Below are 16,815 nucleotides of genomic sequence, written 5' to 3' on the forward strand. Positions count from 1 at the left end.
CACATCATCATATACAGGATATAATTGTGGATGATTAATGATAAATTAATCTGATTCTTTCATACATTTTAACATCTTTATACTACACAAACACAAAGTAAACAAATTCCACAACTGACAATATGGACACTGTGAAAAAGGCAAATGGCCATTCTGTATATGACATCTCAATCAGTCTGATTTTAAAACACAACAGAAACTAGGAAAGCTATACGTTTGTTGAAGGTGGGTGAAGCTGTGTTATTCAACAGTAAAAAAATAAATCCCCAACAATTTGGAGAACCAATTCATTGATTCAGTAAAATCTCAAACAAAAATGCCTTTCTCTGCCGTTCAAGCTTCTCAAGTGTGAGAATTTGTAGTTTTCTCGAACATGACAACTGAAGATATCAGAGACAGTTTCCACATTTCTCTAAAATTCACATACAAAATGATGAATAAATTATGTGAGAAAATAAGCACTGGATCAATGGACAGGAAACATAATAGTTAGCTGCCGCCCTTTATAGGATAACCACACATTTAAAGAACGTCTCCTCAGTATTACAATGTTATGTTCCCATCTGTCAGTTAAATAACTGATGTGATAGATAGGTAGGATCTCAAACAGTTGGTAGTTTTGTCTGTCCTGTGAGTGGGCAACAGTAGAAAATAAATTCACCGCCCCAGCTACATCTAATAGCACTACCACACATGAAGCATACTTTACAGGTTGCTGCTATCCACCTACTCTGACCTCATCATGTAACAAAATAGATGGAAAGCAATATAACAGGACTGATAATGTCTAGAGGATTAGTGGGGACTGTGGTTATTAGGAAAGTTTTAATAGCAAACCATCATCCTCTTCGGCAGCAATAAATATATGTGCATGTTTATGGCTGCTGTTTTATTTACAATGTAAACAAAGGAAGCAGGGATAGCAACTCTCCACTGTCCAATACCATGAGCTGTTTTAAGACATGAGCAGCGGGTCAAATCATGAGAATTGGCAACGCAGTTTGCTATTTACAGATGCACAACGCAGCAGGAGGTTCTCTCCATGGACGCGTTCACAAAAGCATCAAATCTCCTCGGCGAGAGGAGGTGCAGCCTGGTGCAGCAGGCAGAGGCAGGAAGTGATGTATTAATTCTGCTGCAGAGATCATGTGATTTTCTTTACAACACTCTTACTACCACAAACTCTCTAGACATCTTTGTAGGTGTCTTCCACTTGTATGCCTCCGCCTTTCAACAGGAGATATTAGTTTTCTTAAATTTATTTTCAATTCGAGTCTGTCGCGTGTAACAAGTGTCATCAACCCCTCCACTCGCTCATGGTGAATCCTGCTGTGCTCTCACATCGTATTCTGGGGAACTACAACCAATCTCAGATTACTTTGGTTGAGAGGTGGGGTACACCCTGTATAGCTCGCCAGTGTAGAGTAGGGCCAACATCCAGAGACAAACAACCTTTTTAACTAACATTCACACCTATGGTCAAATTACAATCTCCAATCAACCTTACCCAAATTTGTACTAGTTTTTGGACTGTGGGAGGAAGCAGGAGTATCTGGAGAATATCGGGGAGATCATGTAAACTCTACACAAAAAGACCTGGCTCCATCAAAGGTAGGTCAATAAAAATCCCCCTCAGCCCCTTATTTTATTTTACACAATTGTCTTTGTGAATTGTAAGCGTATGTCACTTATTTCGAATAAGCATAGGTCAATGCCACGCCAATACCAATAAAACAGCCCGAAACTTCAGGGCCATCTGCACACACAAATCACAGGAACTGAAAAGAAAATATAAGAAGTCAAGAATGCCGGAACAAAAATCAAAAGATAGGGGCGTATCAGAATCAAATCACAAAACAACTGTTGCATTTTGTAGTGTCAGCATTGGAAATAAAACAACACTAAAAACAACAATTCGCACAATTGATTAAGTAAACTAGAAATACTGCACTGTGGTTAAAGTGTTCAGTGTGCCAACCAGTGCAGTTTCCGTCTGAAACTTAGTTTTTTTCAGATTCATATGAGATCCCTGTTACCCTTACCTTGGACAAAATAAATCTACAAAGTTAATTTTTGCGTCTAAGTGATGGCTGATCATATGCTGAAGAAATTCTTTCAAGTCAGTCTTGATATATGTTATTCAAGATGCCAACAACATGTTTTGTGCGTTCACTGTGACCTTGATCTTTGACCACCAAATTCGAATCAGTTAATGCATGAGACCTCCAGGCACCAAAATTGTAGCAGTTCATCTTTAAGTCCAAGTGATTATTTGTACCAAATTTAAAGACATTCCCTCCAGATGTTCAAGAAAAACATAAACATACTTTACTTTGTGAGGCCCTGTGACCTTGATCTTTGACAACCAATATAATCAGTTCATCCTTGAGTCAAGGTGAATGTTTGGAAGAAATCGGAAGAAAATCCCTCAAGGCCTTCTTTCCCGACTATGAGACAGATGGACGGACAAAAAACATGATGCCACCGGCCGCTGGCTTTCGCAAGCACTGAGCCATAAAAATGGCAACAGAACTAAAAAAGTCATAGCACAAATACAAAAGTGACAACGCAACCGCAAAAACCACAACACAACTACAAAAGCCACACAAGTGGGAGACAATGGATGAGGACAATGAAACAAGCAGAGGTGGTTTCTGCGCTCAAGTGAGCCGTTGTTTATGAGCCAGCCAGTCCCTGCTTAAACTGTGATGCTCATCTATTTGAGGTGTTAAAGTACAGGTGCTAGAAGCAGCTAAAGGAAGAACACAAATGCCACATCATAATCCTTGGCGGCTGTGACTTTTGGGGTTGTATTGTGACTGTTGCATATGTGTTTTGCAAAAATGCAATTGTGTGAGATGTCTTTGCTGCAAAAAAAACATACACACACAACTTCTAGTCACTGTGATACTTATATATGTCATTAATCAAGGCTGATTGGTTTATAAATTATTTTTAAGTTAGCATGATACAGGCGTTCAAATGTCACTGTTGGTCATAACAAGACTCTGCTAACCTGCCTCAGCTCCAAATTCCACACCTGGTGATGCAAGCAGAAGCTGGGCTACAGCAAGCAAAACTCAGACCCAATCGTTTTGATCATTCATACTATCATTTCAAATCTGAAACCATGAATACAAAGTAAGTCTCCAGGAATACATTTTCTTGGAGTTTCTCAGTCCAGGGTTTCCCCCAGCACTATCTTGTTAAGGCGGCCGCCTTAACAAGACTAGGGCCCCGCCTTGACTACCAATGAATTGAAAAAAAAAAAAAAAAAAAAAAAAAAGTTGAAAAAAAAAAAAAAAAAATGGCATTGATAATACTCAGGTAATACTGTTTACAACATTAGTCGTGCCAATAACGTTTTTTGAGTGTAATTGAGACGGCGACATCTGGTGGTTGAATATATTGTTGCATAGTCTATCATAGTCACCTGTCAATCTACCGCCAGTGACGTGCGGTGAGGTCAGTGAGTGGGTAGGCACTGAGTTCTGAAAGCCAGATTTCTCTAAACCTATATATTGTTAAATCAAAAACAATAAACAACAAACAGGCACGCACGGCCGATTTCAAATAAGTTCCTCCCTTTCTTTCTTTCTTTCTCTCTCACTCACTCACTCACTCACACACACAGACGGGACGTATATGAAATGTCAGGACGGTGACTTCAGGTTTGCCCGTAGCCTACTGTAGTTTGGTCTAAATGATTAAACATCGCATCCATCGACTTAACGGACCCGTCCCTCACACCGAGGGCAGAATAAACGTAAGGCAACAAGTCAAACCTTCGCCGATTCAAACTACCGGTACTACTTCTATTCAACTTAAAAATAAAAGACAGCATTCATCATTATGTAGGACTACAGCATAACTGATGGCAACTCCACTCCATAAACTTTATCTTAATAGATATAGTACCAGTAGCATATGCCCCATGGACCTGTCCAGCATCAGAATGTAACCATTTATCCACATTGCAGAGCTAAGGTTTGTCCGTCAGTAACAATGAAAACACAACTGCTCAATTGAATATAAAATGCAGAATGGATTGCACTCGGTATCAATTCATCCAACTTTATTATTAAATAAACCCCCAAAAAGTTTCTGACTCACCAATCTGACTCCCTGGCTGTAGAAATAAGCAATACGATAGTAATCCAGTGACAGTCTGACTGACAGCACAGCTAGCTAGCATCCTTCCGTTCATGTAGGCTACCTGTCCGTTTGAAATGCTCGAACATTGTTTGTCCCTGTTGCTGCTGTACACCGTCCAAGGCTGGCGCAGGCCTTTCTCTTGCTATTCATTCTGTTCCTTTTTAAATTATAATCCAATTTGTTAAAATTCCTCCAGTCTGAAATATCTGCGGGCACGGACACGGCAGCTGCAATGTTGACTTAAAAATCCGCGGGGGTAACGCGACGTGAATGAGCATAGCCAACGTAATGACGTTGGCCTAAGCTGCGTAAATGTCTAGTAATATCTCGATTTTAATTGGTCCATGAATGATATGTAACGTAAAGGCTTATGTGGCATACCATTTACGTAAAAAAGGCACAAAGAATGATGCTTATTTGCGTACATGTTAAATCATACAGAATCAGGTGCGCATGCGCGAAAACTTTTTTTTTCTTGCCGTCCACAATGAATAGGCGGTTAATTTGAACGGAATCCGACATCACAAACTGTCATCTTCCGAGGCAGCTTGATTTTTCTTAAAAACCGGCTTAAAGCAACAAGGTAAGATCATTATTAACCTTAACTACATCAAATTCAAGAATAAACTTAACTTTACGTTCGAATTTAAAAAAAGTTGAAAACATAGGCTACAGTTATTGAAACCGTACCTGTGCACATGGTTTTATCTTGCAATAGGCCAATATATTGGGCTTCTTTATGCAAAGAAGCAGGCCAACTTCGCCGTCGTCGGCACCACCTCGTCCGCCTCCCCCCCCACCCCCGGATCCACAGCAATCCTCTAAACACAGAGTTAGTGGATGGAACACGGAGTGGGCTATGGACCAAAAATACGCCAGTTGGCTGTATCATACCGAACACGGTGAGTTTTATTTATTTATTATTAATTAATTAATATTTTGATTATAACATTGTAGGGCTTATTAAATCATGAGTCAATGCGTCATTCCTAGGGATGTTCTGCAGAATATGTAGATCTAACCGTCAATCAGCAACACGCGGCCCTACTCAAAGGCCATTCATAGAAATCCCATGCACGAACTATAGACGTGATGCCTTGGATCAGCACATGACGTCCAAGAACCACTCTGCATGTGTGGCCATCACAGCCCAAACCAGCAAAAGTAAGTGTTTCTAAATGATAAATGAATTAACAAACTAAGAATATTTTATTTCTTTTATAATAATAATAATTATTATTATTAATAATTTATTATACAACTTATTGAATATTTCTTAATTAGGTCTGTCAATCAGTGAGGCATTTCAACCGATTGTCAACATGGAGCATGAGGCCATAATTGGTGGTTTTAAATGCCTTTACTGGCTTGTCAAGCACGAGATTGCACACCACACCAACTACCCTGCATTGCTTGATCTGGCAGACCTTCTAGGTTGCGAATATTTTTCCAAATTGAGGGTAAGATTTTTCATTATGAATGTATTATGACTGATGACTGAGTATGAATGTCGTTATGACATACTTTTGGTAAAATTAACTGTTAAGGCACAATTTTTTTTCCCCTAGATTGATCAAAGAACCAACTACAGGTCCCACAAAATTGTGGACGACATGCTGCAGATTTTGGCCGAAGTGGTGGACGAGCCCATTTCAGCAGCAATCAAAACCTCAAAGGCTGTAGGCCTGGAAATAGATGAGTCCACAGACATTTCAGTCTTAAAACAACTGGACATTCATGTCAGGTAGAGTAGTTGTAACCTCTTAAGCGCCTTGTGATGTCCTCTCTGTGTAATAAAAACAGGATCACATTTAATGATGTTATACACATTTCAGGTATACTGACAAAGAAGGGCAGCTCTTCTGCCAGTTCCTGGATCTGGTATCCATACCAGATGGCATGGCAAGAACCATTGCCGAGGCAGTGAAGGAAGTCATTATAGAAAAGGGAATTCCTCAGGATCGGATTTATGGCCTTGGCACGGACGGAGCAGCAATCATGACCGGTAGAGTGAATGAATGAAGAAAATTTACTTTGAATTTAATGTTGACTATAATGAACAAGTTTGCCTTAATCTATAACTTTTAATGTTTTTAATTTAGGAAAACATAATGGCACAGCCAAATTACTGGCCGACACCTGGCCAGGATTAGTGACAGTGCATTGTGCTGCTCATCGCCTCGCCCTCGCTTGCAAGGATGCTGCAGATGGAGTGCCCTACATGAAGACCTTCAGAAAGCACCTGCAAGATCTTCATCTTTATTTTAGGAATAGTGCAAACCGCACTAGTGCCCTCAAAGCAGCTGCCAGTGTTCTCCAAGTAGCCGCCCTCAAAGTGACAGTAAGAGAAACAACTTAACATCGAGTTCCTTATAGCAATGTGCATTTAAATGATTCTCCCATTAATCACCTCACATTGCCATCCCCAGGAGGTTAAGGACACTAGGTGGCTGTCTCAAGAAAAGGCCATTTCCAATCTGCAATGGAATCTGCCTGCAGTGCTTGCAACACTTGCGGAGGAGGCAGATCTAAAGAAGGACCCGGTGGCAAGAGGGTTATACACATACTGTGCAACGTACAGATTTGTTGCAGCTGTACATCTCCAGGCTGACATCCTGCCCCACCTGGCCCGGCTCTCCAAATTATTCCAAAAAGAAAATGTGAACTTCATGGCAATTAAGAACCATGTAAGTTGTCATGTTTTTTCAACTGATGTTTATTTCAATTTCTTAATAATTGCATGTCAGTTATAGTCATTAAAAATAAAATTGTTTGATTTGCATGTGTATTTAGGTTCCTGTCACAATTGAGACACTGAGGCAAATAAAGGCAGCAGGTGACAAGCAACCTGAGGGCTCCTTTTTGGCTCAGGTCAATGAAAAGGTCAACAACCTTAACATTGACGCAGAGGAAGAGAGGGTGAGACGTGACAGAGGTCAGCCCACATCCACCGGGAGGTTTTGGACAAAGTTTCAGAACGAGGTAAGCTCAACGATGAATATATAGAATAATTTTTTAAATATATCTATCATTAATGATTATTTTCTCACGTCCACTGTTTAATAGGTCATGGACCCCTACATCGACCGTCTCGTGGAACACCTGGAGCTGAGGTTCCAGCAAGTGAGCATTCTGGGTGCCTTCAACGCTCTGGGACCACCAGGTCCACAAGCTGACGAGGGTCAGGCCATCTCGGACCTTAAGATGTTGGCGAAGCAGTTTCAGGTCATTCAAGAGATGCCACTGCTCCATGAGTGGCAAAGCTTCAAAGTGCTTGTGACTACTGGAATATTAAAAGTGAGTATTTAAAACCTATTAAGTTGTTTGTATATGTTAATGCATATCAGTCAGACACTGACCAATTGTTTTCATCCATCATGACAAATCCCAACTGGAAATAATGAAGGCAATGACATCTCAGTATGATGAGCTACATCAGCTGTATCCAAACCTGTCCCTCCTGTCAGCGATCGCGCTCACGATACCAGTGGCAAGTGTCAATTGTGAGCGAGATTTTTCTGCCATGAATAGGGTAAGCCCATCATCTTCTCACTATCTTAGTTCAAAATTTAAAATATTAATACAACATTGACTTCATTCACTCTATGTGTAGATAAAGACAGACCTGCGAAACAGGCTGCAGGGCAAGAGTCTTACAGCCTGCATGAAGATCAGCATCAATGGCCCACCAGTGTCTAAGTTTAATTTCAGCAGGGCGCTGGAACTGTTCTTTGCACAGCCACGCAGAATAGCATGCACTGATGCCTCTTGTCAGCTGTGCCGCAAATAAGAAGATCCAGAAAGGAACTGTAAATAGTTGAATTTGCCCTTTTATGTGCATACAAAAGTTACGTGTATTGTCCATTATTTGTATTTAATTTGCACTGTTCTTTAATTTTATTTTGTAGTGTCTGCATGTTTTCCACAACATTTGTACCTACTGTTGTTTATTTATATTGAAATAAACAGTTGTTTATTTCATTCATGCGTACTGGCATCTTTGAGCAAAATACCCCCAAAAATTTTCGCCGCGCCGCGCCAACAGCACCGCTGCGCACCGCGCCAACAGCACCGCCACCTGCTTACCACCTTGACTGAGACATTTACTGGGGGAAACACTGCAGTCCATGGCTGTCCCCATCCTCAGGTAAGGGATTCAGGGTTCTGAGTGTGGCTGTTGCTACTTTCAGTATAACAGAGCACATAAAAGTATTTTTGTGCTCTGTTGACTACATAAAGATTAGATTAACACTTATACCCAAACAATTCTATTCCTACAGGTCTGTCAGTGAGTAAGCACTATGCATTAAAGTCAGTGTTGCCATAGTTACTTTGAAAAAGTAACTTAGTTACTTTACAAGTTACTTGATTTTAAAAGTAACTAAATTAGATTACAAGTTACTTTATTAGTTACATTCAGCAGTTGCCGACAACACCCCCGCCGCCTCAACATAAAAATGACAACCGGTTTGACCAACACTAACTTTATTAGACACCGCCCCGCAACGCGGACGAGTACCTCCCCCCCTAAAAAAACGTCGAGGAGTGCTGCACACCGAGCCTCCGGCGGCGTGGTGAGGAGGGTGACGGGGCGACTGCTCCCCCAGCCGCAGGACGTGCCCAGCGGTTTAACCACAAATACCGAAATAGTAACGCAAGGTGACTTGGACAAGTAACTTTAATCTGATAACTGGTTTGGAAATAGTAACGAGTTAGATTACTCGTTACTGAAAAAAGTGGTCAGATTAGAGTAACGCGTTACTAAGTAGCGCGTTACCGGCATCACTGATTAAAGTAAATGTGGTGGATGCGGCTCAGCAGGTAGGCTGGGTTGTCCTCTAATTGTAGGGTAGGTGGTTCCATTCCTTGCTCCTCTAATCCACATGTCGAAGTTTACTTAATCAAGATAATAAACCCGCAAATGCCATCAATGTTCGCTTAAGACACTAAATGAAGGCGGACAACATGACTGCCCTCTAAGTGTGAAGCCAAAGCGTCTCATTCGCCCCTGGTGGCTGGCATAGCATAGTTCATGAACCCCATTTCCTCAATGTTAGTGGATGGAGCCTGGACCAAACCAAGTGCGCATCAAATTAAGTGCCCATTTTCCACAAAGCTTGGTTAAAACCTCTCAATTGCTGCAATAACAACATGGTTAAACATAACAAGCAAGTGGTGCGTGATTCGTCAACTGCAGACTCTGAATTAAGTGAACAGCGCAGGATGGCAGTGTTCACATCCAGGATCCAATCTGGTGCCAATCAGTTACCGTTTTTTACACCGCCAGTATCTACTGGACTGAATCATGCCTGAGCTATTCACTGAAATAGCTAACCTGCTTGCTGGTAACATAAACATCTTCTGCTCAGTTAACATTAAATTTACCTCTGGTAGAAACATACTCTCTAAATGGCTGTGGCAGCACGAAACATTAGCCTACAATTAGCTCCAGCATGATTTAAAACGGCTAAAAATGTTGCTCTATTTTTCTGGCACTGGATCATGCAGCAAATAGCTGATATTAAAGCTAAGTATACTTCTAACTATTACTATTTAATATTTCAACTTCCAGTTTGCCTTAGCAATAAAAATGCTGTTCTTATCATCGAGCATAGTTTTGTGCTTTTTATTAAGAAAAAAGTATTGGTTGTTTGCACAATTTCGGCACCGGTGCCATTTTAAAAGTATTGATTTAGCCCTGGTAACTGAAGAGATCCACACGATACCTAAAAGTTATTTATATGTGAGTGTTATATATGTTATATGTTATATGTTATAATTGAGTGGTCATCCAGGAGTAGGAAAAGCATTATACAAATGCAGTACATTTAACAGAGAGTATGCTGTCAAGGTATTTATATTGTAATATGATATAATCAAAGTAGTACAATTTTAGGTTGTGTCCAAACTACTAGAACAAATACAATTATCATCAGGAATGAAAATCATTTAAAATGTAGTGAGTATCTGTTCTCAGGCCTACAGAAAGGCTGTTCCACAGTCTGGGGGCGGATTAACTAAATACAGCATCACTACAAGCTTTAGCCCTGGAGCGAGGAACCATTACTGTGAGAGAACCAATGGAGCATAGTGATCTGCCAGAGACAGACTAAACTGTGGCCATTCTTCCTGTGATGATTAAATGGAAGTTGTACCTGTGGTGTGTTAATGAAAATGAGCCCTGTCCAATTCAAGAAGCTGTTGTGTATAGATACTGTCAGTCTTTTCCTGTCAAGGTTTTCTCCATCCAGCTTGACTGTTGGTCAAGCTGGATGGTTTTTTGTCCCACCAAACAAAATTGCTGTATGCATTTCGAATCATAATTTCCAATGAGGACTGCAGTGTCACTGACTGCAAAAAAAGAGTAAACAAGATGAGGAGAATACAGATTCTCAGTGTGACTGCTGGGAAGCTGCGTCGGCTTCATGATTTCAGTCCGTCTGGCCCTTTTTTCCTCGGCCTCTCAGCAGCAGACAGTATCTTTGTTTTGTTCAGTTGTCCACAACGATAACTTATAGTGTGCTTGTCTCATTATCTTAACCGAACATGTGGTACAATGTGTGTGGGTGCTCGGCTCTCTGGACTGCAGGCCAAAGACAGTCCACAACTAGATACTGGTGAGAGAACGCTGCCCAAATGACTGACCAACATCTGTCAGCAACACCCACCCCTCTGTGCTGTCCTGACTGGCAAATCAGACACGCCAACAGCAAGACAGTGCAACAGAGCATTGTCACGAAGGCTCTGAGGCCATGTTACACTGTTAGTCAGTGGCTCAGCACACACTGACAGTCAGTCAGTCAGTCAGTGGTTAAGAAGTCAGGCAGTCAGTGGTTCAGCAGTCACTCAGTCAGTGGCTAAGAAGTCAGTCAGCCAGACTAGCCTAATCAAACAACAGCCTGCCAGTCTGCTCCATATACCACCATTGCATGATGATGTAGTGCATGTTTTTTAATATGTATAGATAGAGAGATAGACAGAGAGAGAGAGGGATAGACAGACAGATAGATAGATAGATAGATATTCACCTCTACAAAGATAGATAGATAGATAGATAGATAGATAGATAGATAGATAGATAGATAGACAGACAGATAGATAGATAGATAGATATTCACCTCTACAAAATAAAAGCACGGTAACAGAGTAACGCTGTCCTTGGTTTCCTTCCCGCCTTTCAGCCGCTCCTTGGCACGAGACATCACGAGCGCCCGGTGGTCTCCCCCGTTGCCGGGAGACAGGGAGCTGTACCTGATTCCCGTCGTAATTTTGGCGGAATTCAGACCGAGTCCAGTTCCCTCCGACTCTTCACCAGTGCAGCTCCATCACCTGAGCTGGAGGAGCTGCCGCTCGTTGGGGGGATTTGTCCGCTGTCGCCCCGAGTATGCGGTTTTTGGGGGTTGTTGTTTGTGGCAGACTTAAAAATGAAGACAGACGGGGGTTGTATTGAAAGTGCTTCTCCAGTCCGCAGACATGACACAGAATATTCCTACTGAGGTGACACAGGGCGAGCAGAGAGGATCAGCCCGGAATCCTCTCTCTACCTACCTACCTCTACCTCTCTTCCTCTCTCTACCTCTCTCTCTCTCTCTCGCTCTCTCTCTCTCTCGCTCTCTCTGCTGCAGCAGCAGGTGTCACACAGACCAAACACACACACGTTTCCTGTCACGACTTTCAAAATAAAACCAATTAACTATTTCTCTTCACCATAGTTTCCAATCCATCCCTTAATTCCACAGGGATTTAAGCCCCTGCGTGCAGACATTGGCCAATTTATCTCCAGAGGTGTCTCGCTGTTAATTTAATGGTAGCTGTACACTGCAGATACAAATGATAACATCCGGTCCCTCGGGCTAATTTCCGCTGACTTGATGTAACTCAGCAGCTATAGACAGTGGAGGAGAAATATTACAGTTTTTCACAATTGTTAAAACACGTTTTTCAAAACAATAACGGTTTTCTCAAAACTGCACACAGGAAAAATTAAAAACCTCACACACAAAATGCTAAATTTGACACTCCCTTTGCAAGATGACTCTTTGCCATCAAATCTCTTACCTGTTCACAAAATGGAACTCGTGTTTTCATTTGGTACACACAGCCATATTTTCAAATGACACACACATACCATTCATTGAGTACACACAACTAAGCATTTGCTTGCACACTACCAAGCATTTACAGCACACTGAAGTGCAAAACTGAACACACAATCATCTAAATGGAACACACCATATGAATGACAGTGACTCTGGAGAATGAGCCATTTTTCTTTTTGTAAAATGTCTCATTGTAGGCCTACTTTTTTCATAGTCAAATATAAAACAGCACACAAATATGCATAAAAAAAGGGTTATTACGGTACACACAGAAAACAGTACAGTACTGTTAACCCCCGCCATTCACAAAAATGATTTAGGCATCAGGTCTCCGGTTCCTATCTGGCCAGAGGGCCTCATCCACATCACAGGCAATGTTCTCCCTGTCCAAGCAGCGTTGGAAGAATCACCTTGAGTGGCGCATGAAGCCCTGACAGGCCTCGACACTCACGTCGCCACAAGCCTCCTCCATGGCCTGGAGCAGTGGGACCCGGTCCCACTGGCTTTCATTCATATACCTTCCACCTCCAAACTGAAAATAATTTCTCAATGGGATTCAGGAAAGGAGAATAAGGTGGAAGGTATAGAACGGAAAAATTTGGGTGGTCCTGAAACCACTCACGCACTTGAGCAGCCCGGTGGAAGCTCACATTGTACCAGATAACAATGTGATCAATCCGCTGTGGGTCATCTACCTGGCCAGGTGGTACCAGCAGGTCATGCAGGCCATCCAGGAAGAGGAGGAGATGGGCAGTGTTATAGGCCCCTAGGTGGGCATGGCGGTGCAAGATCCCATGGTGATTCATTGCAGCACACATTGTGATGTTCCCACCACGCCGGCCGGGGACCTCAACAATGGCCCGCTGGCCAATGACGTTTCTGCCCTGTTGCCTCCTCTTCACCAGGTTGAGTCCCACCTCATCAATACAGATGTACTGGTACAACACATTAGCTGTGTCATGCTCCTGGATATGTCCTGGGTTTGTTCCCTTGGGGTTGAATGCACTTATTGTAAGTCGCCTTGGATAAAAGCGTCAGCTAAATGAAATGTAATGTAATGTAATGTAAAGGGTTAGGGTTAGACACAGACAGCATGAGAATGCCAGTTACAGTATGGACACAGAGAGGTCAACACAGTGGGCTAAAGTGAGACACTGTAGAAAAAAGGAACAATATTGGCTTACAGGTACAATACATGCATGTGTCAGTGCTGAATGTTGGTACTTACAAGCACAAACTCTAGCCATAACTCCTTCATGTCTGTGTTCCGTTCAAATAGGACCCTTAACACTTGTTTCATCTGCATGGCAGTCCTATGAAGAATACGGTCCAATGTAGAGAGGTTTCTAAATGTAGCATGGTCAGCCAGGATCCTAGTTTTTATTTGTCTGAGTGTGATAGCGTTGTTCTCACGAACCATATCTACAATTTCAGTCTCCTGTTCGGCTGTGTAAATGCGGTGAAATTGCTCAACAGACCTGAATGTTTAGAGATTTGAGTATTTGTGTGTTGTAGGTTGATGCTTTGAGATTATACTTGAGAAGTGTGTGCAACAACTGAACATTGTGTCTAGTGTTTTGACAACAATGTGATGTGTAATTGACATCAGTGTGTAAAGAATGAAAGTCAGAGTCTAATGCAGATAAGGGTGAAGTTGAGCCAAATTGGGTCGAGTGATTGGTACATGAAGTGAAGGTTGTGCAAATTGTGCCGAATTTCTGCTTTTTGTGTTTTAACAACTGAGAAAAACTGTAAGAAGATATAAACTCACAGAGGTCTCACTCTGCACCTATTTAACCGTCCAAATATACTGAGACTTGTACCCTACATAGATTTTTTTTAGACCCGTTTCCTGTTGGAAAAAATTAAATATTTTGGAGGACCACAAACCAGATCCCTTTCACTTTCATTTGCTTGCGCTGACAAGAAGTGGTAGTTTGTTCTATCTGTAAGTGAGGTACCTCTAGGCTTTTGTGGAAAAAAAGAAATGTCCCTATGCAATAAGCTACTGAATGCTATTAAGCAGCTGCCTCTAACCAGTGGTGGAGAAAGTACTAAAAATTTAATCAGTTCAAAGTATTACAATAACTACAGTATTAGCATTTAGATATACTTCAAGTCCGAAAAGTATAAATATTTGCTTTGCTTAATTCAACGATAGTACAGACTCTGTCACATCTGTAAGGAATGCCTCTAACCTTGACATGATTATGTGCTCGGAGCACGTGGCATCGGCCATTTTCTTTGGAGTAGTTTCCTGGGGTATATATTAGATTGTCTTATATCTCCTTAAATTATAAGTATGGCATGCTAATGTTTTTTCCTGCAAGCCCTCTTGCTGCTGTAACATTGCAAATGTACCCACTTTGGGACTAATAAAGGATTATCTTGTCTTATCTTATCTAACTTGTGACCACATAAAAATGAATTGATGAAAACCTCCTCTCAGGTTGTGATGTGGTAACCAGTGATGGGTTAAATCATCATTTTGCCAGTATTAAGAAATGTTCTTGTTCTAGTTTAGTGAGTGATTCATCACCTTAATATACAAGCTTTGTTCTGCAGAAAACCAAACCCAATGGATGGGGTGATGTCACAAGTGTTCTAAAAACCTATTTTCCTCACTGGTAGTGCGCATGTGTGTGTGACAATATATGGAACACATAGCCCTCAGGACAAACACTGGTTGTGTCATGTCAGGGCCCCAGGCCACTGACTGCAATATGCTTTCAGTGTTTCCATACAAGTTATCGCAGTTCCTCAACCTTTAGTAGCACTATTGCAAAGAAAATATAGCCTGTTATATATTAAAGTTCAGGTATTCAATAAAGCTTAATTTTCCGTGAGTGGTTTATTTTCTTGTGCAACATCAGGACAGAGTCTCGCTTTTATTATTCTTAAAAAAAATGTATACAATAATCATGTTTTGCACAGCTTCAACCTGAGCAGCCCTAACCAGAAAATTCAACCCTTCACAATTTATTATTTGCTTTACATACAAATAATAATTATTATTAAATTCAAGGTTTAGTCATATCTACTTAGATATCTTATATGCTCTGTAAAATTAGACAAATATGCTGTGTTTTATTTTGATGCTATGTGTTATAACATTTATTATGTTGTAAACAAGGTCTGTTGGTCAAAAACAGATGGAAATCACTAAATAATAGATGTAGGGTTTGTGTTGCGCATGAATGCTGCAGATCTTAACAATTTCAGCGTTCTTTGTAGTAAATGATGTTGTGTTTGTTCTGTGGCATTCAATATAAATCCCATCCAAATTTGAACTCAGGGCCAGTAATGATACCTCCTTACCATTACATAAACAGGAATTTCAGTGAACTCAAAGCTAAATAAATCTTTCGTTTATTTTGATTCAGTCACACAGTCACTGTCCTGCTATCACAAATATGAATTACTGCACCAAATTTAGATTAATCCACTTCTGAAAATAGTCCCCGACAAATGCTCAGTTTCCTGCTGTTTGAGTCTTGTGACAACTAAGTGACTAGCTGTTTTAGGAAATGACTGAGACTTACCAAAAAATGTCATATTTGTGAGCTGCTTTGAAAGGTCTGAGGAACCATTGGGTTTGGGTTGAGAGCCACACCAGGGGTATATTCCAAAAATACTCTGCTAAATATTATTCTAATAAAAAACATGTCGACATATCTTTTCCCAATTTTTTTTAATTTAGCAAAAGCAGGGACATGCAGGTAAATATATCTGCATACAATCTTTGCTTGGAATTTAACAGTGACCTTTTCTAGCGTAGTGTAAAAAAACACTTTTATTAGGATTGCTTGTAAACCCTTATTTCACCTGGCTCCAATCACAGGAGTATTCTATGTACCAGCTTTGTTAACAGTGCTAAGGGGTATGTTGTAACGCAGATATGTAGATTTATAATCTTCAAGCTAGTTTTTACAATAACTACAAGATTGTAAGAAGAAAAACTCCTCTCAACACCTGATTCTTACTGTGTAATCTCGACACATTACTATTTTACACGCTGCCTGTTGTTGTGTCAGTGATTGAGGAAGCTTGCACTGGTCTTGCACACATAGGTCTCTACAACATCAAGCAAGAAGAAGAGTGAGACTGACCTGTGGTCTGATCCTCATAATGCCTTCATGTTAAATATCCGGCTCTTCTACTGTGTCACTGTATTTCTGGTCGGCTCTAGATTCTGGGCCAGCAAACCATGCCAGTCCAATAGGGGATAATGCTCCCTCTCTCTCTCTCTCTCTCTCTCTCTCTCTCTCTCTCTCTCTCTCTCTCTCTCTCTCTCTCTCTCTCTCTCTGAGACACAAGGACTCGTAAGTGTAATAGCTGATTGAACATCATACTGATGATGAGAGCTACTATCTCGCTTGGTCTGTCAACCATTTTAGAAGTACTACAATTTGGAAGTACATATGAGCTGAGGAGCAAGTAAAAAATAGACTTTCGGTAACTAATGAAAACCAATGTTTTTTATTACAGCAAAAACATTGGTTTATAAGTGGTAATGCCCACTTATTGTTTTGCACCTTCATTTACCTCTGTGATATTTCAT

At 41.0% G+C, this 16,815-nt stretch overlaps 2 protein-coding genes across 2 annotated transcripts in view; one reads left to right on the forward strand and one right to left on the reverse strand.

Moving 5' to 3' along the window:
- The window catches only part of plppr4a (phospholipid phosphatase related 4a), a 59,562-nt gene extending 47,886 nt beyond the window's left edge, over nucleotides 1-11,676 (reverse strand). Inside the window, exon 1 of the mRNA XM_062403634.1 lies at nucleotides 11,274-11,676. Within this exon, the coding sequence (XP_062259618.1) occupies nucleotides 11,274-11,357 (84 nt within the window). The 5' untranslated portion in view covers nucleotides 11,358-11,676. The remainder of the gene's footprint in view (nucleotides 1-11,273) is intronic.
- LOC133967943 (zinc finger protein 862-like) lies at nucleotides 5,478-6,514 on the forward strand. Its single transcript, XM_062403667.1, has 4 exons — nucleotides 5,478-5,615; nucleotides 5,724-5,899; nucleotides 5,991-6,160; nucleotides 6,258-6,514. The coding sequence occupies exons 1-4, from the start codon at nucleotides 5,478-5,480 to the stop codon at nucleotides 6,512-6,514; spliced, it is 741 nt and encodes a 246-aa protein (XP_062259651.1).
- Nucleotides 11,677-16,815: the final 5,139 nt, after the last annotated feature.

Source organism: Platichthys flesus, chromosome 14 (genome assembly GCF_949316205.1).
Source record: "Platichthys flesus chromosome 14, fPlaFle2.1, whole genome shotgun sequence".
Taxonomy (NCBI): Eukaryota; Metazoa; Chordata; class Actinopteri; order Pleuronectiformes; family Pleuronectidae; genus Platichthys; species Platichthys flesus.